The sequence below is a fragment of the Camarhynchus parvulus genome, chromosome 3 (assembly GCF_901933205.1).
Source record: "Camarhynchus parvulus chromosome 3, STF_HiC, whole genome shotgun sequence".
Classification (NCBI taxonomy): domain Eukaryota; kingdom Metazoa; phylum Chordata; class Aves; order Passeriformes; family Thraupidae; genus Camarhynchus; species Camarhynchus parvulus.
In genome coordinates this window covers 5,590,123-5,615,425 of record NC_044573.1, presented here as the reverse complement: position 1 = coordinate 5,615,425, position 25,303 = coordinate 5,590,123, and the positions used below count along the sequence as shown (strand labels likewise).

Sequence of the window (25,303 nt, the reverse complement as noted above, 5' to 3'; positions counted from 1 at the left end):
TCTTTTATTCCAGAAGCATGTACAACACCACTGTTCTGAACAAAGTCTGCCTTCCAAGGATATTATATAAAGACCAGACCTTCTCAGGGTAACATTCCAGGACCAGGGCAGGAATGGTTTGGCGTCAGGATTGGTGGCAATGTAAAGAAATGTGCACTCTAAATCCAGAGCAAAGCACCAAATGGAAAGTCAGCAACCTTTAGTGAACTCAGCCAGGGTCAAGGCTGTCATCCACAGGCTTCAGAGATTTGACAAGGTCAAACAGTGACCACTGTGGCTGTCTCCTAGGAGCACCTGTACAGCCAAGCCTGCAACTCCTGCAGCTCAACTCAATGGGCTACTTGATCCAGAAAAGGCCAATAGGCCTCCTCTGACTTAAGAGCTGAGGAAGAGTCGACCTTTAGTCACCAAACTCTCCAGAGTCCACTCCACTTGCTTAAGAGGACTGGATCTGATCTCAAGGGAAATAAACTCATGTACAACAGGTATGAACTGAGAAGCCAATCAAGAACTCAGCCAGCCACATTCTAAATCATCTGAAGACCTGACAAAGCCCACTTAAAGCAATTCAGAGTGAGACCAAAGCAGGCCCTAAGTCTGACAAAGAACCTTCCTTGTCCCAGGTTCCCTCTTGGAATAATAAATTGCCTTTCTAAACAAGACAAGGTAAGAATCCACTAAAGTTTTGTGAGGTTTCTGGCAAGGTTTCCAAAATAAACTGGAGAGCTTCAGATCAAGAAGCTCAGAAACCTGAAAGAAAACAAAACATGGATTGCACCTAGGAAAAGAACATACACATGTACAGGAGTCATCACTTGTGTTCAAAGCTCAGTGCAGGAGCTGCCAACTCTGTCTTGCTAATAAGTGTCAGTTATAATAAGTGAATCTCCAGTAAAAGGCATTTATGTGAAATAAAGAGATACATCAAAATTCAGCTTTAACATCCATACCTAGTTCAAAGCAAGTACAAGTTACATTTCACTTTGCTCCCTCCCCTGAACAAAACTGTTCACATCACTCAGAGCACACGTGGATCAAGACCCTCTGGGGACTCAGCAAAATGTGGTTCCAGTATTGCCTAAATTTCATCAAAAGTATCTGCAAGTAAAGAATGATGACTATAAAGAATACTTCTAAATCTACAAATTTTGATAAAAACCATAAGCACACCCTGTCCATGTCTTTTTTCATAAATAAGAACAAAAATGTTACTGCTGTCAGACAGCCAAACTTTACTGACTTCAAGTGACAGGAAAATGAACGACCAACAGGCTAACTGCACAGAACCAGCATCTTCATTTGTCAAAGCTCTGTCAGCCAGCAGAAAGGAGGAAAGAAGGAATGGAATTCAAGGAATACATTACACCAATCTAAAATTAGAAATCAGCTCAATAATGGAAGTATGCCAGCACTAAGAGCTACAAGGTTCAAGCAGATGCCCAGCCAGAGACAGTCAGAGACACTGGGAGGACAAATTACACAAAAGACCTTCTGGCAGTTGCACCCCAGCATCACATAAATATGCCACACACCTGCTTGAGCAGGATCCATCACCCACAGCAAAGATTGGACCATACAGATGGCACATGCTGGGCTAGATTCAGGAAGATCTGTGACAAAAGGAAAAAATGCTACTCCTGATACTACAACTGTATGCTCACTTTAAGGTACAGTCCCTTTTTCCTTGGCCACTTGATTCTGTGCTGTCCATTTCCTTGGGCCACCAGAAGTATTTTCAGAGCTTTTCCAGATTATTCCAAGCCCCCCACAGCTCGTGGTTCTGACTGGTCTCACACGAGCTTAAAGTAAGGGAAAGGCAGAGAAGGGCTGCCTAAAAGGAAAGGGTCTGCACTTCACTCTTTTTTTTTTTTTTTGGAATGGGGGGAATTACTGTTCAATCAAGGCTCACCATGCACAAGTCAGCTAGCACATGGTCAAATTCTGAGTAGAGCTGGGAAAAAAGGATTTCTCATTGCTATTTACAGCCTTTAGCAAGTCATGTCATTTCTCAGAGCCTTCAAGTGGGGCAATGACCTCACTGCAGTATTTAAGGCTACTGTGAGACATTATAAAACATAAAAGGTTATTCCTCTAATTAGAGGGAGTTGTTGTTGACAATACAGCTGCACATTTCTATCTTTTCTAAGGCAGAGTTAGTGGGCAGAGCTTCTAGTGGGGCCCAGTCACAGATTCATGCAACAATGAAGCACTAAATTCCACACTTAGTGCCTCTACCAACTTAAAAATTGGTTTGAAATGTTCCCTGTAAGCATCACCAAGCTTATTTTAGACTTTATTTGGAGGTTTTGGTGCTTGTAAGAGTTCTGCTGTTGCCAAGAACGAAGTTACTTTGTTTAGACTCTGTTACAAAAATACTCCCATCATTTACAGACGTTTTAGCACTCCTCTCTATGAAGGAGCAACTCCAGGATTGATGAATAGGGAATGGTACAAGCTAAAGTTAGCCAAGGTAAAGGAGAACAGAGAATCCCAGAATCACAGAACTGTTCAGGCTGGAAGAGCCCTCTGCCTCGACAGGGTCACCTGGAGCTGGTGACACAAGAACCCACCCAGGTGGGTTTGGAATGTCTCCAGAGATGGAGACTCCACAATCTCCCTGTGCAGCCTGTTCCAAACCTCTGCCACCCTCAATGTGAACAAGTTCTTCCTCATGTTAAGGAGGAATGAGTATTAGCAATCATCCACCCGAAGCAAAGGCATCAGGAGAGTGCTGAAATTCAGCTTGGCAAAGAACAAGCACCAATCTGACCAAATTCAGGCTATGGGGAAATTTCTGTTTGTGCAGGGAGAGACAGATAAAAGCCGCAATCATTATTTTCTGAGACACTGGTAAGCACAGGGCATGTTTCAAGTCCCCTATGTCAGTTAACCTGCCCATGGATCATCCCTCCAAAACAAGTACAGATCCCATCCAGAGCTGCAGGAGCTCAGCAAAGCTTTCCTTCAGCTGTGACAGAAAGCTTTGGGAGGGGCAAAGGGGTTGTCTCCATTTTGGTGTCTAATCACAGAAAAAAACTGAGCTTCTCCATCTGCTCTCAAGAAGCCAGGAGAATGAGGAACAGTTTGAATTGCTCAAATATAAATAGGCTGCTCAGCAATTGGCCAGAGAGAAAAGTGAAGGCTGAGGAGAATGCTGGAACAAAGTGAAGAGAGGCAATGGGGAGCAACAAGAACAGGGCTGGGTCTAATGAAAGCATAATATTTTGTCTGAAGTGGGCTATTGAAAAATAACCTACCCACAGCCTGGAACTGAAGTGAATTCAGAGTCCCAAGATTTTTTAGTCCTCTGCTCTCCACACTCCACTGCAAAACTCACAGGGCCACTGTACCACAGCCAGTCAGCATAAAGAACAACTCAGTGCTATTACTGCAAATCACCTGCAGTTCAAACTAGTGAGGATTCTGCTGGGAGTTTAAAATTCAGAGAGTGCTGGTAATCCCAGTTAAAAATTGAGACGATGCTGTACGTGGGATTTAAATGTTTTTTCAGCATTTTAAAAGCAAAGCCTGTCCAGCTTGCACAACAGGTGAGATAAGAACTAAAACTCTTAACATATGATGATATAATTTTAAGAAGTATCTCAATAAATTTACACAGAAGTTGAACCAGCTAGTTAATCATGGACTTTCTGACTCTTGAAGTAGCTGACATTCCAACCCAAAACATTTGGTTTTACATTACTTTATTGTAATGCAATTTATTTATAGTCCTGTCTGTAGTATTCTTTGCCACAGTCATTTGAAATCTAATTTTCTACTAGAACACTACTCAGTCTGCTGCAACAGTTCAATCCTACATAAAAATCCTTGGCAGATTCAGCCTTCTGAAGATACCACTCGAAAACCCTTCTCCCTGCAGTATCTTGCTGACATGTCAAACCCTACCACTCCAGTGTTGCTTGCCAGAGGCCAGGATTAAGCAGGGAAGTTGCTGTGCCACTGCAGGAGGAGGAGGAGGAGGAGGTTTGTTTGGGCCATTAAAGCCAGAGCTACTCACCACTTTCCAGCGATCTTTGACCACGTAGTTGGTCGGGAGAATGTCGACCTGCTCCCCTCCACCACTCATGTTTGGTTCGTCCTTGATGACTGCTGCTAGGCACTGCATTTGCCAGCCAGAGAGTATTTCAGTAGCTCCCAGTTTAAATGAGCCATTTATCTGGGGGGAAAAAAAGGAGCAGGGGGAGTGAATGACAGAATTATTACAGGTCGCAGTACAAGTACATGCTGCATTCTCACAGGTTTTGCTTGGGACTAAATCAGAGCCAGCCTCTTAGGAAAGAAGGCAAACTCACCCTGCAAACACCTGAGCTCACTCCGTGCATAACCTGACAGACACAACCCTGTTCCCAGTCAGCAGCACAAACTAAAGGGTGACAACCAGCAGCTACACCATGCAGGAGTCCAGAGCTCTTGGGCTTGACAATGCAACGAGAATCCAACACCAAAATGTTTCAAGGGTTCTCATTGTTACCAGGTGAAGAAGTAGTCTTGCTTTAGCAGAGCAGCTGCTACCTCAGCAGCTTTTATGGTTTGCATTGGATGACATCCAACACAAATCAGAAAGGTTTGCCAGGTATTGCATTCAATAAGCCTAAAAAGTCTGAACAGGGTGGAAGGACTGTGCAGGGCCAGGGTTACAGACACATCACTGTAATGAACAGCCAAGCAGAGCAGATTGCGGAACGTTAGAAAAGGCTCCAGCCAGGCACCAGTTAGTCTTCCTCATACCCTACACACAGTGCTAAAGATGATCAAATTAAAATACAGAGAGATAACTTGTGCCTGTGGCATTCATCTTGCCCCTTTTTCCTGTTTTTATATGGAGCTCCAGATAGCCTATGTTGATATTAATTTGAAGGGGGTTTTGTTATAAATCTTCAGCAAAAATGACTTTCAGAAACACATTAACTCAGCTTTCCTAGAAGAAAATGAATGAAACAGGACTAATAAAAGATCTTGCTCAGATATTTTACTGGCTTTAGAAGTAGGCTGTATCTTTTACTAAGCATGGATCTTGGCAATTTTATTGTCATTCCCCGAAAATATGAATATCTTCCTTTCTAAAAATGAGTGTTACTGTGCACTCTGGTTGCAAACTTAGATTAACAACATAAATACCAAATTTTTTAAAAACACTAGAGCTGGTCACTCAACCATCACATTTCTTCAGGTTCAAAAAAAGGCAAAAAAAATGACCAGTTAATTATGAGCTCAAGTAGAGAAAATAACTCATTCCCTAGCAATAAAAGGACTGAGAGGGAAGGCTGTGAAGGGGCCAGTATGTAATGTGCACAAGGAAGCAGCACACAGAAGTATGTCAAAAGTGCAAGACAAAGGATGATCAAATAAAACATGAACAAAAGATCTCAGAGATCTTATAAAAATCTTCACAAAAGAAGATTTCATTCCAGATATAGAAGATAACTACATGAAAAAAAAGAGCAGCAGACTAACTCAGCAAGAGGGCTGCTGAGAAATGTTCAATTCAACATCTGCTAAAGGATAATCAAAATAATAGAAAAGAAATAAGAAAAAAAAATGGGTATTAAAGAGATTCAGAAGAAAGGTGCTGCAAAATGTTCCAAATGCTCACTGAAAGAGTCCTGCGTCTGTATGGGGTAGCTGTGCTTTCAATCATTGGGTACAGAAGTAAGAAACTGGAAAGAAAAAGTACCTGCTGTGTTTGGCAGCACAACATTTGTGCTTCTTCTTCTAATGAGCAAGTGGAATGCCATTCCCAAGTTCCTTTATGCTCACCAGAACACCTGAACCAGCCATCCCTAAGCTACCAGTGAGCACTGAGCACACAACCTTCCTGCACATCACCTCGGGAGGCACAGGACAGAGAGCCCCTGCAAAAAATCTCCCTTAATGTTGGCTTTTCTTCTGGTATTTAAAGAATGTTTAGTTAATTATAGACTGCCCCAAACTTTTAACATTACAAACAATAATAAGACACAGAAATAAGTATCCCCTCCCTACTCTTGAAGGTCTCCTCACATCAGTTTAGTGATGCACGTGCATAGTAAGATTTCAGTCTGGTGACTATGGTCGAAAATCATCCCAAGGAATAATTTTGAAGGAGAGACTGAGCATGGAAGTCCACAAGCACTCAAAGCCAGGCAAGGTACAACCGCCTTCCCTGGTGCACTATTCCACTTTCCTTTATCAAAATTTTAATACATGTGTACAAAGATATCATGTCTGTTATTTAAAGGAATCTGGCTTTGAAATAGAATGAAATCCTCCTGGGCAATGCCATGAATAGCAGCCATTTGGCAAATATGGAATTACAGAACTAAGTTTACAGATATGCTCTGGTATCACCACAGTAATGCAGCCAAAGCAAATGCCAATTTAATTATAGGCTGAAATGAATTCCAAGCTGGTTTAGATCACAGCAGCAGCACAAATCCAAACTTTATTCCTGAGGTAGTACAAATACTGCAGAAACATGCTCAGGCCTATGGGCCAAGCATTACCTACATCCATGGCAAGACATAACACATCAAACTAAAAACCCAGGAGGGTCACAAGGGGCAGAAGAAGCAATGAAGGTACCTTTGTGCAGAAACCATCAGCACAGAAGGGAAGAGGCAAGAGATGGTCAGTGGGAGAGTGGTAAAGCAGTTCCTCTCCTTCCCAGTACACAGCAGAGAGCATCATTTCTGCATGTTAAATGTTACCCAAGCACCACTCTCCTTTACCTTTGAAATGTACTGACTATTGAATATAAAGAGATACAATTTAAAGTACAGTGACTGTGAAAACAACAACTTTCAGTTTGTCTTTTCCTGTAGGAAATGGACAAGATGTCAAGAGATTCTTGTATCCCTGTGCCCCATGAAGTCATGCAAGGCAGTTGAGCAAGCTTAAGACACTCTAAATCTGCCTTCCTAGAAATAGCAAGTGAAGCACAAAGGAAAGCAGCTGAGAAATAAACAGTGACAACAGTAGGACTAAATTCCATCTCTTGGCCAACCTCAGCACGGAGAAGTGTGAAATCAGCTCTTCCACACTGATATCTCCTTCAGCCAACTATATAAACTTTACAAACATACAAACTTTATTGCTTTATAAATTTAGTCTTGGCATTTGTAATAAAAGAAATGCAAAACCCCCCATGTTCACCAGTATAATAAAAGAAATGCAAAAACCCCCATGTTCACCAGTATACTGAAAGTGGCAAGAGCAGTCTAAGAAGTCATTTTATATGCCTTTCCAGCTTTTATTCTCTATCCTAGATACCCACTCCCAGCCAACTCAGATCAGGATACTGGCCTAGATGGACCTGTGGTAGGACTCAGTATGGCCTGACTTGTGTTTTGGTGAGGAGTGTATTTTCAGCAGAAGGAGTGTATATATAATATATATGTCTTCTCTAGCTCTTCAAGGTGGCCAGAGAACAAAAAATAAAGAATCAATGGGAAAAAAGTCTCATATACACAACCCAATCACCTTTACAAGGTTGTCTTTCATACAAGCAAAATTTTAAACAGCTTTATTGGAATAAAAATATTTCCTAATTTTACAGGATTATAGCATTGTTAAAATTAAACCTATAAATACCAAGCACACCCTGTAGGAATTCCTAATGATTACATGAGATCTTTGCTATGTTGGCTTGCTTCACTGCCAGTATATCACAGTTGGAGTGCTCAAAATGCAACCCACTCACATCAAGCTCAAAACTCATCAGACACGAGGTGGTTATTAAAGAGCAGAACAAAGCTATGGAGTTCTGTCTCTCACCACCTTACTAAGGGTCTTAATCTCACTGTGGAGTAATTGCAATATCCCACTTCATTTCAGGACACATCCTTACCTCTGGAAGTCTACAGATTGGAACAATTTAGACTGCTGTAAGCCATGACCCTCTTTAGTTGATCAAATTCTCCATCATGAACCAGCTCAGGAGCATGATCCACCCTAAGAGTGGACCCCAGAGATGTTATGGAATGTTGATGTAAACTACAGCTTTTTTTGTGCGAGACAAACTTGGATAACTGCAAAACCAAAAGAAGCAGCCCAATAAACTGCAGTCTAGAAATCAGGTCAATCTCCCTGTTCAATACCTGCATGGGAGGAACAACCAAAAAACAGTTGTAAGTAGAATTTAAACATAATTTAGCTGTTCCAAATATGAACATGAATGAAACAGATGGGCTGGGGAATAAGATGAGAATATAACAAGTAGGACTGAGAATGCTTGGATGTAAGAAAACAAAAACCAGTGGAGTTTCCAAGTGCCACTGCTCAGCAGCACTAGGGCTCATTTAATGGCAGCAGTAGCTGCATGGGCTCAGTGTCCCTCACTGTTTTCCAACATCATCTCCTTCCAATACCAACCATAAAAATGAAATCACTCACATTGAAACAAACAAAAAGCCCTTACATCTTTGTACATCAGGGTAGGAATGTGTGTAACAGTACAGGAAAATAAGTTGATTTAAAAAAAATACAGTGCACTGGACTAACAGCCCCTCAGCCCTGGAATACACCATACTCCCTGCTGAACTTGAAACAGCAATGAAAAACAAGCCATTCACTGTTAGGGTAGGTCTGACAGCAGGAGCTCATAAGGTTCTGAATTATTCCTTGAAGACATCTCCCGTCACTGCCTGCCCCTGCTGCAGCAAACCCTGCTCAGAGAGCAGGCTCAACTCCCATCAGCTGCAGCCTAAAGCCTCCTCTGGGACATTTCTTCTCACAGGCAGGGAATGGCACCAGCCTTAGAAATTCTGGACTTGATGTTCACAGCATTTCACTTGTGTAAAAATCAAAACATGTAAAGGTGAGGTTGCAAGATGCTGGGACTATTTTTCATCTTTGAATGGTTTATGGCCATTAAGGAGTAACTGGGAAAAACAAACCAAAAAAAAGCTGCAATCAAGACAGACTGCCATCAATCAAGGTCCAGATTCTCCACTAACACGAGGCTGCACTGAGCAGAACATACATATTAAACACAGAAACAGATGCACCTTGACAGCATTATTATGGCTACCCAGTTGCACAGCCAACTGAATTATCACTGCCTGCACAGTGAAAGTAACAGCACAGGACCAGAGGAAATCAAACAAAACCCCCAAACAAACAACACCACACTGCCAGAGACTGCATTCACACACACTACAGAGCAGTCAGACACACCAGTAATTTCTGTGCCAAACCCACCTATCTGCAGGGAGAATCAGCACAGGTAATTATGACAACAAATCATTAGGAACACACAGCAGATAAGCACGCCTACACTGCCAGGGGTTTATGTGATCCTAATCCTCCCCAAATACATCTCAGCAGTAAAAGCAAAACAATGGGGAGCAGGACAATTTGAAAGGAAAGTCTGTTATTATCTTCCACCAATCTCCTTGATAGAGTTTCTCCAAATTTGAAACAAGCAGAATATTAAATCCAACTCCAGGAAATCCCTCTGATATCATAACCAGCTCAACCTCCACTAATTTAACAGGCAAGCATTATGGTTTGCTTACAATGAACATTTAACTGCAGCTTAAGTATCTGTACCTGCAAAATCAATATAAATCACCACTGAAAAGCTTGAGTAGTCTGCTGGCAGCCAAAACAAATATCTGAATAAAAGCAAGAACTAAACATAGGTTGTACTTACGATATCAGGACTCAACCTACACCTGACACACAAGGGTATAGAGACATCACCTGATCCTGGACCAGGGTGTGAGCAGATCCTCAGGTCATGCAGAATGTCCCATCAGGCATGTCCTCTGCTTTCTCTCTGCTTTTGTGCAGAGCCTGTTATTCATCTTCCATCAAATGTGGCCATTCCAAGTCAGTTTTCAGAGCGGCCAACAGGACCTTCCTGAGTCCTTATTCTTGAAGAACAGGATTTTATCTTGAAAAAAACCACTCAGGCACACAGCAAACTGATAACATCTGCTGCTCAATGGTCTTATTATAACCTATTATATCAGGTTATTAAAGGGCCCATACGCTAAGATCAAACATTTTAAACCTCCATTCCAGAAAAAGCTGTGTTCATCTTACCCATTCAAAAAATTTTATGATAGATGCAATCACCATAACCATCAATTATTAAATAAACTTGCCAAAGGGTTCTTTAGAGGTTAGGAACATAACAGTGAGTTCCTGATGAGAGATGTCATCATTTGATTCAAATTCTGGGAGACAGGGTATTTTCCTAGGAAAATTCATGTATTTATAGATTTGCCATGTAGACTTCATATTACCAAGCACTTTCATAATAAAAATTAGCATAAGTGGGGCAACTGCCACTTGCTGCACTGATGTCACACAGACTAAATGACACTAAATGGAACAAATTTTTCAGTCTTCAAGCCCAATGCTGATCACAACAGATATTCTATTTGTTATTACACAGAAGAGGTTTCCTGGGACTGACAAAACCATGACAAATCATGCCAACTGTTATTCACTTAAATCATCCTTCTACAGCCCATTTTCCCATTTTTGTCAGGAACTCTTCCCCCTAGTTGGAGCATGCTCAGGGAAGCAGGTTCATCCCTCCTCTGCTGCTTGCAAATCTACAGCTTCATTCTCTGACCTTCTGTCTCATCCCTTTTTAGTTTGCAGACAGCTGGCTAAGGAAATTTTCCTGTCTGAGCATTCAGGAACCACTCTGGGAGTCACACTGGCACCACTGGACTTTTGTACCCTTACAGGCTGTGTTCCTCTCGTGCTCTTGGTGTCCCTTGCACATGCCGCTTGGTAAATGGGGATATTTGGTCTGGGGTCTTCTCCTGTTTTATTTGGGCTCCACAATCTCTGGATGAACCAGCCAGCCAGCTCTACATGTCCCCATGCCCTTTCTTTGGCAATGGGGTGGCACCATTTCATGGCTCCTTGCCTGGGCCTGCAGACATTTCCTGCCACCCAGGGCACAACCTGCAGCTCCCACTGCAGCTGCACACCCAGCTACCTGCATCAGGTGTGCTCCTCAACAGTTCTTCCTTTATCTCAAGTTATTAAACTTACCTGCTAACGTAGTAAAAGGAAAAAGAAAACAATTTTGAGGTGTTGAATAAGTGTCCTTATTTGTAGTAATGTCCTACAACATTACTACAAATAACAAGCTTAACAGAATTGAAACTAACAAGATTACCATAGGGTAGAGTCCAAGGTTATAGATTCCTGTGCACAAATACTTAAGTGATTCCAAATACAAAATCATGAGGGATTCTCAGAAGCCAGACATTTATCAACTGGTTGATCATCACTACTTGTTTGATGTGAGAATGGCACATTCAATTTTCCTTACCTAAATCTTCAACAGCAAACTAGGAACACAATAAAACAGTACAGGCACCTTCCTGCACAGGTTCTAATTTGGATTTCCTAAAGAATGCCTTAATTAACACTTCACTTCCAGGCTGTGTATGATGTACCAGCATTTCAGGGGGAGTGATGGATATTACTGAGCACACTTTGCTTTTTGAACTCTGTGCATATAGAAAACATACTGGATCAAGTGTTCACATGCATCCAGGAAGCTGGACACCACTAGGATTTAAGTTCCTGTTAGCTAAAAACCTTCCAAAGAGAGTTTGTTGATTCTCTGGAGCCATCCATGCCTTTTGTACATGGTTAGCTATTGCCTCTGTTCCCCCTGAGGCTTTTTCATGCAACCACCCAGCCAGAGTGATTAAATATTTCTTTGGCAGAATCAGCTTTACCTCAGTTGTCCCTACTCCATCACCATTTTTCCCACTGTCTCTCTTCTTCTGTTGAGCAGTCCTTCTTATACATAGTCCTGGAGTCTATCAAATTTGGCCTTTGCCTCTGGTCACTGCCACAACAGCACCTTGTCCCAGAGTCTGCCTGGCCACAGCCTTTACAGCTGGGTAATTCCTACAGATTCCCACAGTGCCTCTTTTGTGGGCTGGGAATGCATCACAGCAATTTCTGCAGGTAACTGTACTGATTCTGGCAAATTGCATATTTCCCCTCCACTACATACCCTCCCCTGCTGATATGGAAACCTCCACTCTTGCTATAAGACTCAGACTCTTGCTGCATGACCCCACCCAAAAGCACACCGAGACTCCACACAGATGGAATTTTCCTTTGCAAAGAGCTGGTGCAGTTTTGGGTTTTTGTGGTTGAGATGACCCCCGAGGTATTAGAAAGTCGTTTTTTTCCCAGCCCCGCGACCAAAGAAGAAGTCAAGATTTGTTGGTTCTGCTTTTCAACGTTGTTTATTTTTTCTTATTTATTATACTCTTTTTCTGACTTGCTGAGATTTGTCTGGCAGGTCAAGTTGTGGCACAGTGTTTGCCTTTGGGGTGGTGTTAATTTTTATATTACAAATTATGTGTATTTTATTTACAATAATTTTCTAATACCTATCACCTATGTTAGACAGTCTGTCTCTACTCTAAACCAATCAAAAAGTGTCACCATCAGAGCAGAAAACGGACCATAAGAAGAAGGATGAGAAGGACAGGACACACCTAGATTCTTCTATTTTGTTTCTTGAGCCCCATTTTAAAACCCTAAAATTCTACTTTTTCACTTTGTGACAAACTATCATTCTACTTAAATTTTTGTGGCTTGTAAATCTTCCCATGAAGTTGGTAATTGTTTCCATGGGCTAAAATCGAAGGCACAGGTGTCTTTGACTCCCTGCCAAGGTCTCTGAGCCCCTTGCCAGGGTCCCAAATCACCCAGGGCAGCCAGAGGAATGTTCTGGGTCCCGACAGTGCAGCAATGATGTAACAGCTCAGGCTGGAGCCCCTGAGAAGAGTCTCCAACAAAGGAATCCCTGGGATACTGCACCCTCACAGCCTGTGCACTGCTTCCAGGGATGGTATTTATATGCAAGAACATCCTAGTAAAAGACACAAAAATTCTTGTACATGCAAGCGTGGTCTGTTTCATTCCTTTCTGCACTGCTGTGTGAGTCAGTTTCCAAGGAACAAGGGTGTTACCAAGATTATGGAGAGTTCTACAAGGACTGCTCTATAAAAGCCACTTCCACATGTGCTGAGAATGCCATCTAGTTCTCAACTGTCAGTACCTGCCCTCCCAGAACAGGCAAACAATTGCTTCCCATCCAGGAGTTTTCCTATCTGTGGAGTTAAGCAGTTCTATGCCTTCTCCTTCTGCTATCAGATTTTACACCAGCTTGTTGAGTCAGGGAAAAAACCCTAAAAACCAACAAAACCCCCAATACAAACAATCAAAAACACACCAGTAAAACCCCCAACAAAACTTTAAAATGTGCTCTTCTGGACCAATTCATTGACACAAACCACATTTATACTTTAATCCTTAATTTTCCAGGGCTATGCCAAGTAACTGGATTCTGAGAATTTCCTGTTACAGAACTAATATGGTCAGAACTTGTTTCTAAGAAAAAGCGTCATAAACCTTACACCATCTTTTAATGTAAAAATGATTTTCTATTCATAGCTGTAGTAAAGAACAGGAAAAGTAAATTTTGTACGTGACTTGATCAATGCTCATAGCAATTCTTCAAACCTATCTCAACCTGAAATGAGTAATTGTGCATTCTGTGTTCAGCTTGCCAGAGTAAGCTGGCTCCTGGTGAATGCTTCTAATAATAAATACTCCACAGACAGAACAATTACTGGTTCAAGTCCAGCCTGGGATGTTTGGAAGGGGGAAAAAATGTATATAATCTCATCCCAATCAGAAACACAGGCAGCAAGGTTAAAGAAAGAAAATGTGTTTTGCAAAAGAAGCAACGAGCACACCAGAAATACCAGCTTCTGAGCTGCCACCAGACTTGAAAAGAGGCTGCAGGACCAATGCAACCACAGAGCTCTGAGCCCTGGAAACCAAATGGCTCCTGTCATTTCTCCCAGATAACTGTCACAAGAGTGACAAACTACTTGACTACCTGCCCTTTGCATTGCCACCTTTTACATTTTCGTTTTTGTCCTGTTGGCTCACTGGACAAAGCCCCATAAACCTTGTCTCTGCTCGAGAAGCAACCACTCCTTATTTCTTCATAGAAATGGGGAAGAGCAGAAAGAAAAAAGCACATCTTCAACAAAATGCTTCTTAATACAACCAAACTCATGCTTAGACATCTATGAATAAGCCATAGAGGTCATGCACACAGAGCAGAGCAATGCTTTAGAGAGAAGCACAAAAAAAAAAGGGGGAGGCAATTCTGCCCTTGCCTACTGGTGAGAGGCAGTAGAGACTGGTAGAGTACAGTAATCCCTGCCACATGGCTACTAAAAATCCTGAATCAGAAAAAAAGGCTGGAAGGTGCCTTCCACCTGAAAAACTAAACTCTCTAAAGTGCATGGAACTTAGCCCAAAGGAACTCCCAGAAGCAAGGGAATGTAGTGGAGAAGTACTTCTCTATTATGAAAATTTAAGAAACTGAAGGGCTCTGATATTGTAGCTCACCTTCTGCTAGAAGCTGAAACCTGACAACTGCAAATTAGTTTTTCATGGGTGCTCTCCTTAAGGACAAGATCTGGAACAAGAAGGAGAGTGGATTCTCTTTTCAGACCAAGGTTGGGCACCTCTAAGAGGGCATGCTTTAGCTACTACCAATTTTATTAAAAGCGGAAACACAAAAAAAACCAAAAAACAAACCCAAAACCCAAAAAACCCAACACCTACCCAAAAATCACATTTTGGGTGCTTAGACACTAATGAATGAAAGGTGAGAATTAATGGGAGCACTGTTACACCATATTACCTACACTACCCCATAAATCCTACAGACCCCAATGCTGGATCCACAGCTTCAGGTTCCTAATTAGCCAATCCAAAAATCTGCCTGAAATGAAGAGAAACAGTTCCCCTGTCTCCTCCCAGCTCTGAACTCATGTGTGTAGGATTCCACCATGGGCCAGTGGCCACCATGGGTCCAGTGACCTGTACTAGCAGAAAAATTACTCCTCTTCCTAATAAATAAGAGCGTTTCCTTGGCTTAGAGCTTCCTGAATGGTTCACTGTAGGGTCAGTCAAATGCAAGAGGAGCAGACCTCAGATCCATTTCAGCTTCAGTCAAGCTGTGCTCTGTGTTTGTCTCCACAGCAGGAAGCTCTTAGCCTTCTGTGAAATGACAAGATTGAGTCCCTTCTGCTTAAAAACAGCAACTCTGGAGTTACTGAAGTAACTCTGCCTGAGGCTAACCTTTTTTCCCCCCCAAGGATAACAAAATTTAGTTTTGATAAATTACTTGCACAACTCCTAAACTAGTAAATTTTAGAGGTCTAATGCAGCTAGATTCTGTTTAAATAATTCAATACATAACTAGACCACAAAGTCTAAGCTTCCTGATACAATGTCACCACAAAGGTGACTTCTGTTCTCTGGCTGAGGTGCTACAGGAAGCAAACAAGCAACTTTCATGAAATGAGGGAAACAAGCCAGACAATTTATTAGAGTGTCCAATCAAGAGAAGCACTGTGCTGATGCCTCTATGAAGGTGAAAGTATTGGACAGCTACACCAATGCCCTTGTTTCAGTGAGCAGAACAGGCACCAAGAGAACAAGTGCCAACAGTACCAAGAATTTAAGCAGCATGTCAAGAAGCTACAGATCAGTCTGGGGTAGGAGTGGCACAGCAGGTGCTGGGAGGCAGATTCTCACAAAGAGCTACAAGTTCAGGGAAAAAATGGGCTGAATTTTAGAAGAAACATCACACACATACACATACAGATTACAAGGTATTTAAATGGAACCCAAAAAAACAAAGAGATGCAACAAGTTTCACAGGTATGGTAGGGAACAAGGATCAATGGATTCGTTCTTGCTACCCAGGCACATTCTCCAGTGCTCCATGGAAAAGGTACACAGAAAAAGGCCAGGTCACTCCAGGGGAGAAAGAGTACTACACCCTACAAAATAAACAGACAGTCTCACAGGAGATAAAGAAATAATTTTGTATCAAGGCTAAAGGGAAAAAATGTAATAGTAAAGCTACCCCATCAGATCAGAATAAAGCAGCAACAGTGATTTGCCATGTGAGAACAGATGGCCTGTGCCTTTAGGAAACAGGAGGCAATGGGGAACTTCAGTTTCCTCATGCAGATCAGTCTATATTACAAAGATGAAATTTTAAATATAACTTACAAATAATTCCACTTTGTTGAACAGAAATGTATCACCTTAAATTAAAAAAAAAAAAAAGAAAATCTTTGGCCAGTGCAGCTTCTACTTTGTTTTAATTCTGACTTCCTGGGCCAACAGAAGGTTTTTAGAATTGAAGATGTGTGCAAAAGAAGAAAACAGTACAAATTATTCCAAGTGATGATGCTTTTTCCTGATGATGTAGAAGAGGTTAAGTAAATTCTTCTGGATAAAATCTACATATTTTCTACCCATATGTGATGAGAGGCCACCCAGCCAGTCTGCTAAATGATAGACAGATAAGAAATAGAAAGACTCAAGGAAAGATCAGAAAGAAGATACCTAGGATTTTTGGCTGCTGTTTGTTTTGAAGAGCTCTGCAGAGGATCTGGAAAATCAGTCTTCCACAAGAGACATGTTTAGAAAACTGAAGATTAAAAATTAAACTAAGTGGCAGGCAGGAGGGAGAAGCCCTGATTTATAGATCTATTAGGATAGGCTAGGTGCTTTTAGAAAGACCCAACAAGCACATGTGTGGTATCAGGCCAAAGGCCTTGGAAATGAGGATGTTCCAGGATAAAACTACAGTTTCTCTAAAACTAATAACTGGCTAAAAGAGAGGAAAACACAGAGGAATGCAGAGGTAGGTTTCACAGGGCACACCTTGTGTGCATGGAAAATGGCTCAGGCCAACAAATAAAAAGGCTGAAAAGCTGCATCCTGCACCCCCAAGGTGATAAGGGGTGTGACCAGGGCAAGCACAGTGTGTGCCCATCTTCTTAGCCTTTCCTTGAGCATCATCTCTTGGTCACTGGTAGAGAAAGGACTGGAGCAATCCAGGGGTTTGGCCTGAGAAGCTGAGTGATCCTGAAATCAAAACCTTTTCACCAGACATCAATGCCTCCCTTTGTCTTTTCCTGTCTGACTGGGAGGCCACCAGAGCTTTGTACCTAGCAGCTCCTGGGCTGACAGCGGGCCTGACAGCATCTCCTGCTGCACAGACAGAGAGGAATCCACTTCCATCTGTCACAGCTGACACCAGATCTCTTTCTGAAGGCTGGGATGCCTCATTTCTCCTAAGAGGGAATCTGTGCCCACAGGCATTCTCTGCTCTCCATTGCACCTATCTGGCTGGAGCCAGCCCAGGAGGATCCAGTTTGTTCCTTTCATATTGCTCACCAAATTAAAGATGACACAGCCTGACACCAAAAGGAAGGGGTTTCCAAACACATCTTGTTTGATTAGCTCTACAGTCCATCACACTGTCAACATCTTCCTTCTCAACTACAAAAAAAGATCCTTTCCCATGTGTGCAGCACTTGAGCAGAGGAAAAGGCCCAACAGAAAACAGTATGGGACTGGGTAACACCAAAAGGGACCAAAGGATTGTGAATCCCGTGAAAAAAACCTACTGTGGCAGTTTTATATTTTCCCCATTGAGTCTTAATATATTGATGTATCCACCAGTGTCCAAAAAAAGCAGAAAAGTTCACGTGAAAAACCACTCGATACATTAATGTCCAAGACCCATTGCCATTGCTAGATTATTTTCCATATTTTGGGGGATAACTGCTGTGGCTGTTGACACTGTGATCCACAGGCACTGGGCACTGTTGTGGAGAAGACCATGGATTGGTCTGACCAACAAGGATTGCCACTGTCCACTTCAGAGCTGGGCAACTCTCACATGCAAGGGAGTCTCAATTTTCAGATGCACCACGTAAAAGCCACACCATCTCCCTCACCCCTCATTCCTAAAGTTTCAACAAATACCCAGCAGATTCTCCCACTCTTCCTCTGGACTAGGGAGGGAGGTCTCAGGCCTTCCTTATTCCTCCCTCTCAAAGCAATCTGAACATTTATTCCAAAGGGACTGTGTCCCACAATGACATTTAAGGGGATTTCATGATGTTTCAAAGGAATACCCAATTTTTTTTGGTGATCTTTGATGGAAGAAGGGGAGGGAAGCACTGGTTGTGTCCACTTTGCTTCTTGCTCAGTAAACTAGCAGAGCTAAAACAGTTTTTTAGCAAATGCTTCCACAATGGCTCTAGCAAATATTCAGACTGTGCCTTGCAATACTCAAAGTGGAAGATACCAACAAAGCCCACATGTCCTCAAAAATTAAGGAAGTTTATGAAGTCCTTGAAGACTTTATAAACACCTATTCCTCCATAAGGACCTATTTTCTGTCCTCTGCTCTGTTTTCAAAGTGAATCAATGTTACTGGAAGGTCACTATGGAGTTTGGCAAACAAATCTAACCTAGGAGCTTCCCAGGATGAGGAACCACTCCTGATGTGTTTCCTGTAGGCCCTGCACATTGATACACACACAGATAAGACTAAGGCAAAAAACTGAAAGGATACAATTGAAGAGATGAGCCCACAGCAAGACCAGTGTGAGAGGAGTGTGCTACCTGACAAACCATAGAGTAACGAGTCAATCTTCCCATAAGAGAGAGCACGAAACAGCATGAAGGGATTCCCACACTGAAGATAGAGAAGAAAGATGGATTTGGCTCTTCCTGGATCTGGCTGATCATTCCTGCTTTGGAAAACAAGTGCCAGCTGCTTCCAGTGGAGGAGAGCTGCAGGCTGCCTGCTGCCTTCACCAACAAACACTGGGGATGGAGAGGGAAGGAAATCCACACATGGGCCATGAGCACCACTTGATCAACACCAACCAGCGTTGAGGGCTGATGGAACAGATTTCCTAGCACTAGAGACACTCATTTCAGGAGGAACAAGAGCATTGATAGGGATCTGACTTCTCCCTTGAGGACTAGTCCAAAAAAAGAGAAAGGTTAGGCAGGTGTCCCCAAGGTGTGATAAAAGTGTCCTACAAGAGATTCCAGTGTTTTATTTCACCAGAGAAGAGGAACCCAGCCTGCTCCTGAAGGAATGAGATAATCACAAAGCACGAAAAAGCACACAGCAGTAACAGCAGTGAATACCACATACACCATTCATGAGCACCACATCTCCAAAGTTTCTGATTCCACCTAGATCACCAGGAGGAGGATGCTCCTTGTGAGCTGGATGATTACTGGCACGAAAAGGAAGAAAGCCAGAACATTAACACATCATTCCTATTCTGCCCCTCTTTATCCTCTCAAAAGAAGGCAGCACACTAAAACGCGGTGACACACTGACACTCGTGAGACAGGACTGATGCTCTTTAGTCAGAGCACCTGTACAGGCACAGCACCTACGAGCTGAGGGAGCATTAGCACACCCTGTGGCACAACACAACATAAAGCTAAATTCCACTCGTAGGAAGTCCCCGGGCTGAAAATCTCTGTTGTGACTCACTGAGAAGTTTATTGCTAAAAGGCAACATTTTCAGTGAGACGACAAGAAATCCATGTGAAATGGTAGAATCAGGAAACCTTTCCTTCTATCAATCAAGCCTAAGAAAATTCAGAACAGGTTTGGTTTGAACTGCTCAGAAACATGACACCAACAGGTATTGAAGTCCCCACCCCTCAAAACACACAGTGGGGCTTGAACTTGAGCTGTCAGAGTGCCAGTGTGACTTCAGTGCCCCGTGCAACGTTCTGGTTCCCTGTTAAATCCCAGATGCACGTCAAGGTCACGGTGTTCATCTGGAGAGTCCTCAGTGGGTCAGACCCAGGTTACCGGATACCTCCTCTCGCGGAATGCAGGGAAAGCAGCACAGTGACTACGGACACATCCAGCAATGTCAGCTTGGGCGCCACCAGCAATACCGACACCATAGCAGGGACACTCTGAGCCCCAAAGCTTCAGGAGACACGGCCACGCACACGGGAGCACCATTTCCACCCCGCCAAAAAGGAGAAACTCTCAGCCTCCTGCCTGAAACCCGAACACCACGGAGTTATCCCAAGGTAACGCGGCAGAAGGAAGCGCTCGCTCCCTCCCCAGAGCCCTCCAGGGAGCAGGGCTGCCTTTCCCATGCGGCCGGACAGGGACCCGCTGGCCCCGGGCAGGATGCCGTGCCCAGCCCCGGGTGGCACCGGACCTCCCGAGGTGGCCGACACCCTCCGTGCGTTTCTCCGGAGCCCGGCCCGCCACAAGGCCGTGGCTGCCTTCGCACCTCGGCCCCCGCCCGACACCGGGACCGGCGGTCCCCAGTACCGCCCGGCGGGGCCGCTCCCTCCGGTGTAGCCTCTCAGGGCTCGGGGCGCCCCCGCCCCTGCCGTGCTCAGCGCAGCGAGGCCGCTGCCCGCCCCTCCCGCGGCGGCAGCCCCGGGCATCGCCGCGACCCCCGGCCCGGGCAGGAGCGGTACCGAGGGGCGGCCGCCGCCCGGTCCCCCGCCCTGCCCTGCCCTGCCCTGCCCTCACCTCGGGCCGTCCCGCCTCCCCCCGCCGAGGAGGTGGCCGCGTCCGCCCCTGCACTGCAGCTGCCGGCACGCCGCCCCCCCACTCCCCGCCGCCCCTCTCGGCAGTTGGTTCGCCCCACCCGGCCCACCTTCTCATTGGCGGCACCAGGCCGTCACTCCGCCGCTGGCCCGCCCACCCCTGCGGGCACACTGGGAACCCGAGTCCCGCGCGCGGGACTCTCTCCCTTCGGCTGGAGGCGCCGGGTGGGGCGGCAAACTACATCTCCCGCAGTGCCCCGCGCGCAGCCTCGGCACGGCCCGGCCCGGTGCGGTCCCCGGTCCCGCATCTCGCAGGCGGCCAGCGGGACGCTCCCTCCGTCCCTCCCTTCCCCACCCGTGCCCGCCGCGGCGCGGCGCGGCCCGGCTCACCTGGCCTCGCCGTCGCCGGCGCCTCCCGCTGCGGCCGGCGCAGGCAGCGCATGCCCCACGCCCTTCAGTGCGGCTTGTCGGGCGCGGTGCCGCCGGCCCGGCGCGCTGCGGCTGCGGCTGTGGGACGGGCCGGCCCCGAGCGCATCCTCCCCCTCGGAGCCGCGGCGGGCGGCGGGATTCGCCCACAATGCACCGCGCGCCGCACCGACAGCATCAGCCTGACATCACCCGCGGGCCGTCCCCGCCCGGCCGGGCCCGCCCCGGGCCCGCCTCCGCCGTCGGGCGGCACCGGGCAGCGGCGGGCGGCACCCCCGGCCGGGCACCGCAGCGCGCCGCCGCTCCGCGGGCTGGGAAGCAGCGTGCTGGCGTGGGGCTCGGCCCGGGACCGGGAACGGGACCGGCACGGCGCTGCCCCGCCCTGGGACCGAGAACGGGACCGGCAGCGGCAGTGCCAGCGCGATCGCGGGCCCTGCCAGGACGGGACCGGTGCCTGTCTCTGCGCTGGTGGCATCAGCGCTGGCATCGCCGGCATGGCCGGGGGCACTGCGCTGCCCTGGGACCGCGGCCAGCGCTGGCACGGTCTGCACAGGGCCGGGTGACTGCACTGCTGGGACCAAGGCCAGAGCCAGCACATCTGCCTGAGGCTGGACTTTGCATTGCACAGGGACTGGCAGCGACACCACTGTGGGCCCTGTGCTGGCAGTGCAGTCAGCCCAGCAGTGCTGACCTGCAGCTTTTTATTCCAGTCCTCTGGGACCAGGGCCAAGAAGGGACTGGTGCACTACACTGCACTGCAAATGGCAGCATCACCACAGTCTGGCCAGGACACTACACTGGGACCAAGACCAGCACCACTGCCACTGGCCTGGCCACTGCACCGCTAGGATCAGGATATTCCCCATCCATACTGGGCCAGATCTTGCCCTTCCAGGGCTGGGAACAATCCCAGCAGCTCACAGCTGGGTGCAGCACCCAAAAAAGGCTCAGACAAGTGAGCCTGTCCCTGCATGCAGCTGAGCAGTGTGCCTGTCCCTGGGCAATTTCCCTACCCTGAGGGGCACAGCTGTGCCCCTGCTCCAGAGAGGTGCCATTCTCCCTGCTCCAGCTCACTGTGGATCACATTGTACTTGAAGCACAGATAAGCACGTGGCTCCTCCAGATGTGCTGTGCAACGCTCATGGCTGTGCCTTCTTGTTCCCTTTCTACTGCAAATCATCCACATTCATGCCTCTGTCCCAAACTGTGGATAGGCACTGTTCTGTGCCTTATTCACCTTCACAAAACACTGCTGCCAGACCCTCCCTGCCACGCTCTGGTGCCTTCTCCCTGTCCCCATCAGTGTCCCCATCAGGCCCAGCCTGGTGCTGATCCACAGATGGAGGTTCCCATCCATCTTGTGAGTGGGATGTCACAGCAGCTTCCACAGGGCTGCTGTGCTCCCCCATCCCTTGTTGGGGCACACCTCCCAGCCAGGACTTTTCCCCCCACCAGAGCAGTCCCTTGGAGCCAGCGTGGTAATAGAGGGGATTTGTGGTGACAAGACAGACATGCTTGTGCCAAGGCAGACCCAGCACAACCCTGGCCTCCCCCAGCCACTCAGATCAGGGAGAACAGGGCTACCAGCCCCCCACAATGTTCCTCCACTGGCTGCATTGAGGATTTGCTTCCACATTGTGGAATGCTTCCACAGAGACTCCAGGGAATCTTAGCCCTGTAGCAGCTCATCCTGCAGTGCCAGGGGTTAAGACACCTGCAATTGCACCTCATGCCAAGGTTCCTGTCGCTCCAGGTTTATGATTGAGAGATGATTGGCTGTTGCCATGTGGGCTCTCTGTGCTGCAGGTCAAGACCCCATCACTTGTATTCCCAAGCACAGGTTCCTGGTGCTGAGTTGGAGAGGCAAAGGAAGTGGGCAAACCAAAATGAGGTGAGGGAGCTGGTTTTCCCCAAGAGGTCATTTTTACTTCTCAGTATCCTTCAGATCTCTCTCTCACAGTGCTGCTGGAGCACCAAGCACACAGCCAGCAGTAAATTGGGTTAAGCAACAGTACCAAGCTGGAGGGGATGGAAGGGTTTGATGCTGGAGCCTTTATTCCACCTTCAGGCTGGGCAGCCCCAAGTGCTGCCCAAGGGGAGATGTGGAGATTCATCAGCAAGGATTTTCTGGAACAAAGCACATAGCAAACCCAGTGTGGGCTGCTGATGCAGGACAGGAGCCAAATGGGGAAGGAAGTTCTGTGTTGATGGGTGTCAGCAGCAGCACTGAATCCCCTCGGTTTGAAATCCAGCCAGGAGCAGAAAACTCTTGAGAATGGAACATCTGATGGCCTGGCCTGTATGAAACCAGTCTAGTTATCTGGATATTTTTAAGTATTGTTTTTCTCCCCTATCACTCATTGGGCATTTATTACACATTCATAAATGGAAATGCAGCAAATCTACATTCTTCACACAGTTTTGACCTTTGTTTCAGGTGTGACCAGATGTGACCAGATCTGACAAAGATTCACATTCCAGATGAGCTCAGGTACTCAGCTCCTTCAAACCTGCTGCATTTGCCATTGCTTTGGACACAAGGTCTGTGCTCATCTGTTAAAGTGGTACCTGAGCAACTGCATTTTAGCTTTATTTCATCCTTGGTCTAAACCTCCCTTCTGCAGATGGAGCTGAATGGGCTTAGAAACCTGCTAGAAGAGCCACCTGGGAACATGTCCAATTTAATCTGCAGGCAGAAATGTAGCTGGAAATGATCAAAAGATTTTATTAAAATCTGGGTTAATTGTGGCTTGGGAGAATTTCTAACACAGACCAGCGTGTACTTTTGCTCTGTGGTGGTGTTTTTGCCTGGCCCTGACTTTCTTTGTGGAGTCAGATATCAACTGTGTGCACACCATGTGAGAAGACCATTGGAAAGGACAGTTAGGAGCAGATCAGTGATAACCAAGTGACAGTCCTGGATTCCACAACTTTACTATTCTTCTTTTTAGGTCGTTAAAAATAGGAAAAACAGAGGGATGAGCAATTGAGAAACATAACACCTCATTGAGTAAGTCTTTTATATACTGACAGTATTGTATTTGTGGGGTGCCCTGTGGCAGGGGGGAATGATAAATCTGACTCCATGTTCTTAGAAGCCAAATTTATTACTTTATGATACCATATTATATAAAAGGATACTAAACTAAACTATACTAAAGAATACAGAAAGGATCCTTACAGAAGGCTAAAAGAGGATAATGAAAACTCATTACTCCCTCCAGAGTCTCGACACAGCTTGCCTTGATTGGTCAATAAGTCAAAACAATTCACATGAAACCAATAAAACAATTTACCCACAACCTGTTGGTAAACAATGTCCAAACACATTCCAAAGCAGCAAAACACAGGAGAAGCAAACCAGATAATTATTGTTTTCCTTTTTCTCTGAGGCTTCTCAGCTTCCCAGGAGAAGGATCCTGGTCAAAGGGATTTTTCCCAGAAAATATGACTGTGGCACTGACAGGAACTGAAGGTAAGGCCAATAAGTAACTGCTGGTAGCAGTTAAGAATAGGAGTAGAGAGATGTGGAAAGTTGGGGGGTTTTGGGTTTGGGTTTTTTAAGTTGTTTTTTTTTTGGTGTTTTTTTTTTTTTTTTGATTTTTGCTATATCTCTGTCAGCAGAAATCTCAGCCTCTACTCAACTGGCATTGGTCATCAGTGCCTGCCATGATTCCAGCACAGAATACCCTCAATCCAGGCCAAGATCTGCATCTGTTCAGCAGCTGTGCCTATTACCTGCTGAAATCTCCTGCAGGGCACTGAGATTGCCGGGCTGGTCTGGGAGACTGTGCCAGGAGGCTTGGCTGTAGCAGGGAATGATTTCTTCTGCCCTGGCAGCCACAAGCCTTTGGAGGCTGCCACACAGAGGTGGCATTTACAGATGACAGTCACCAGGCTCCTCCAGAGCTGGGAATGCCAGCATTCCTGTTGGGACTCCGTAATACCAGAGGGCCCTAAGAATGGAGAGAGACACAGTGAATGGAGGAAGCAATTCTGTGATCTGTCTTTTATCCAGCACCAGCCTTTCCTGGCACACTCAAAATACTTAAAAATGAGAATTGCTGTGACACCCCTTGGTTCTCAAAAAGTCAACAGCCTGATGTGCCAGCCTTCACTCCCTTGTTCAGAAAGTCATGGGTAGAACAAGTAGGCATTGCAAAATCTCAGGGACTCTTTTTTCCTCTCTCATCTCTTTTTGAGGCAAGAAAGGAGATTTGGGCTTGTGCTTGGGTTCAGCAACCCATCTCCCTGGGGTGATCAGACTGGATTTGGGTTGTGTTGCTGCTGGCCATGGTTTTCTCTGAGCAAAAAGGCAGCCAAAATTTGAGAGCAAGGGATGTTCTGGTGAATCATCAGCAAAACAAAACTTGCTGGTAGAAGAGGAAAATCAGCCTTGGTGGAAAAAAACAGAGAAGGGTTCCCAGATTTC

The 25,303-nt window shown here is 45.7% G+C and overlaps 1 protein-coding gene across 1 annotated transcript in view; it reads right to left on the bottom strand.

The window, feature by feature from the left end:
* Window positions 1-20,977, bottom strand: part of TTBK1 (tau tubulin kinase 1) — a 101,717-nt gene extending 80,740 nt beyond the window's left edge. The window contains exons 1-2 of the mRNA XM_030945081.1: window positions 20,836-20,977; window positions 4,019-4,177 (exon numbers count right to left, since the gene is read on the bottom strand). Of these exons, the coding sequence (XP_030800941.1) occupies window positions 4,019-4,126 (108 nt within the window). The 5' untranslated portion in view covers window positions 4,127-4,177; window positions 20,836-20,977. The remainder of the gene's footprint in view (window positions 1-4,018; window positions 4,178-20,835) is intronic.
* Window positions 20,978-25,303: the final 4,326 nt, after the last annotated feature.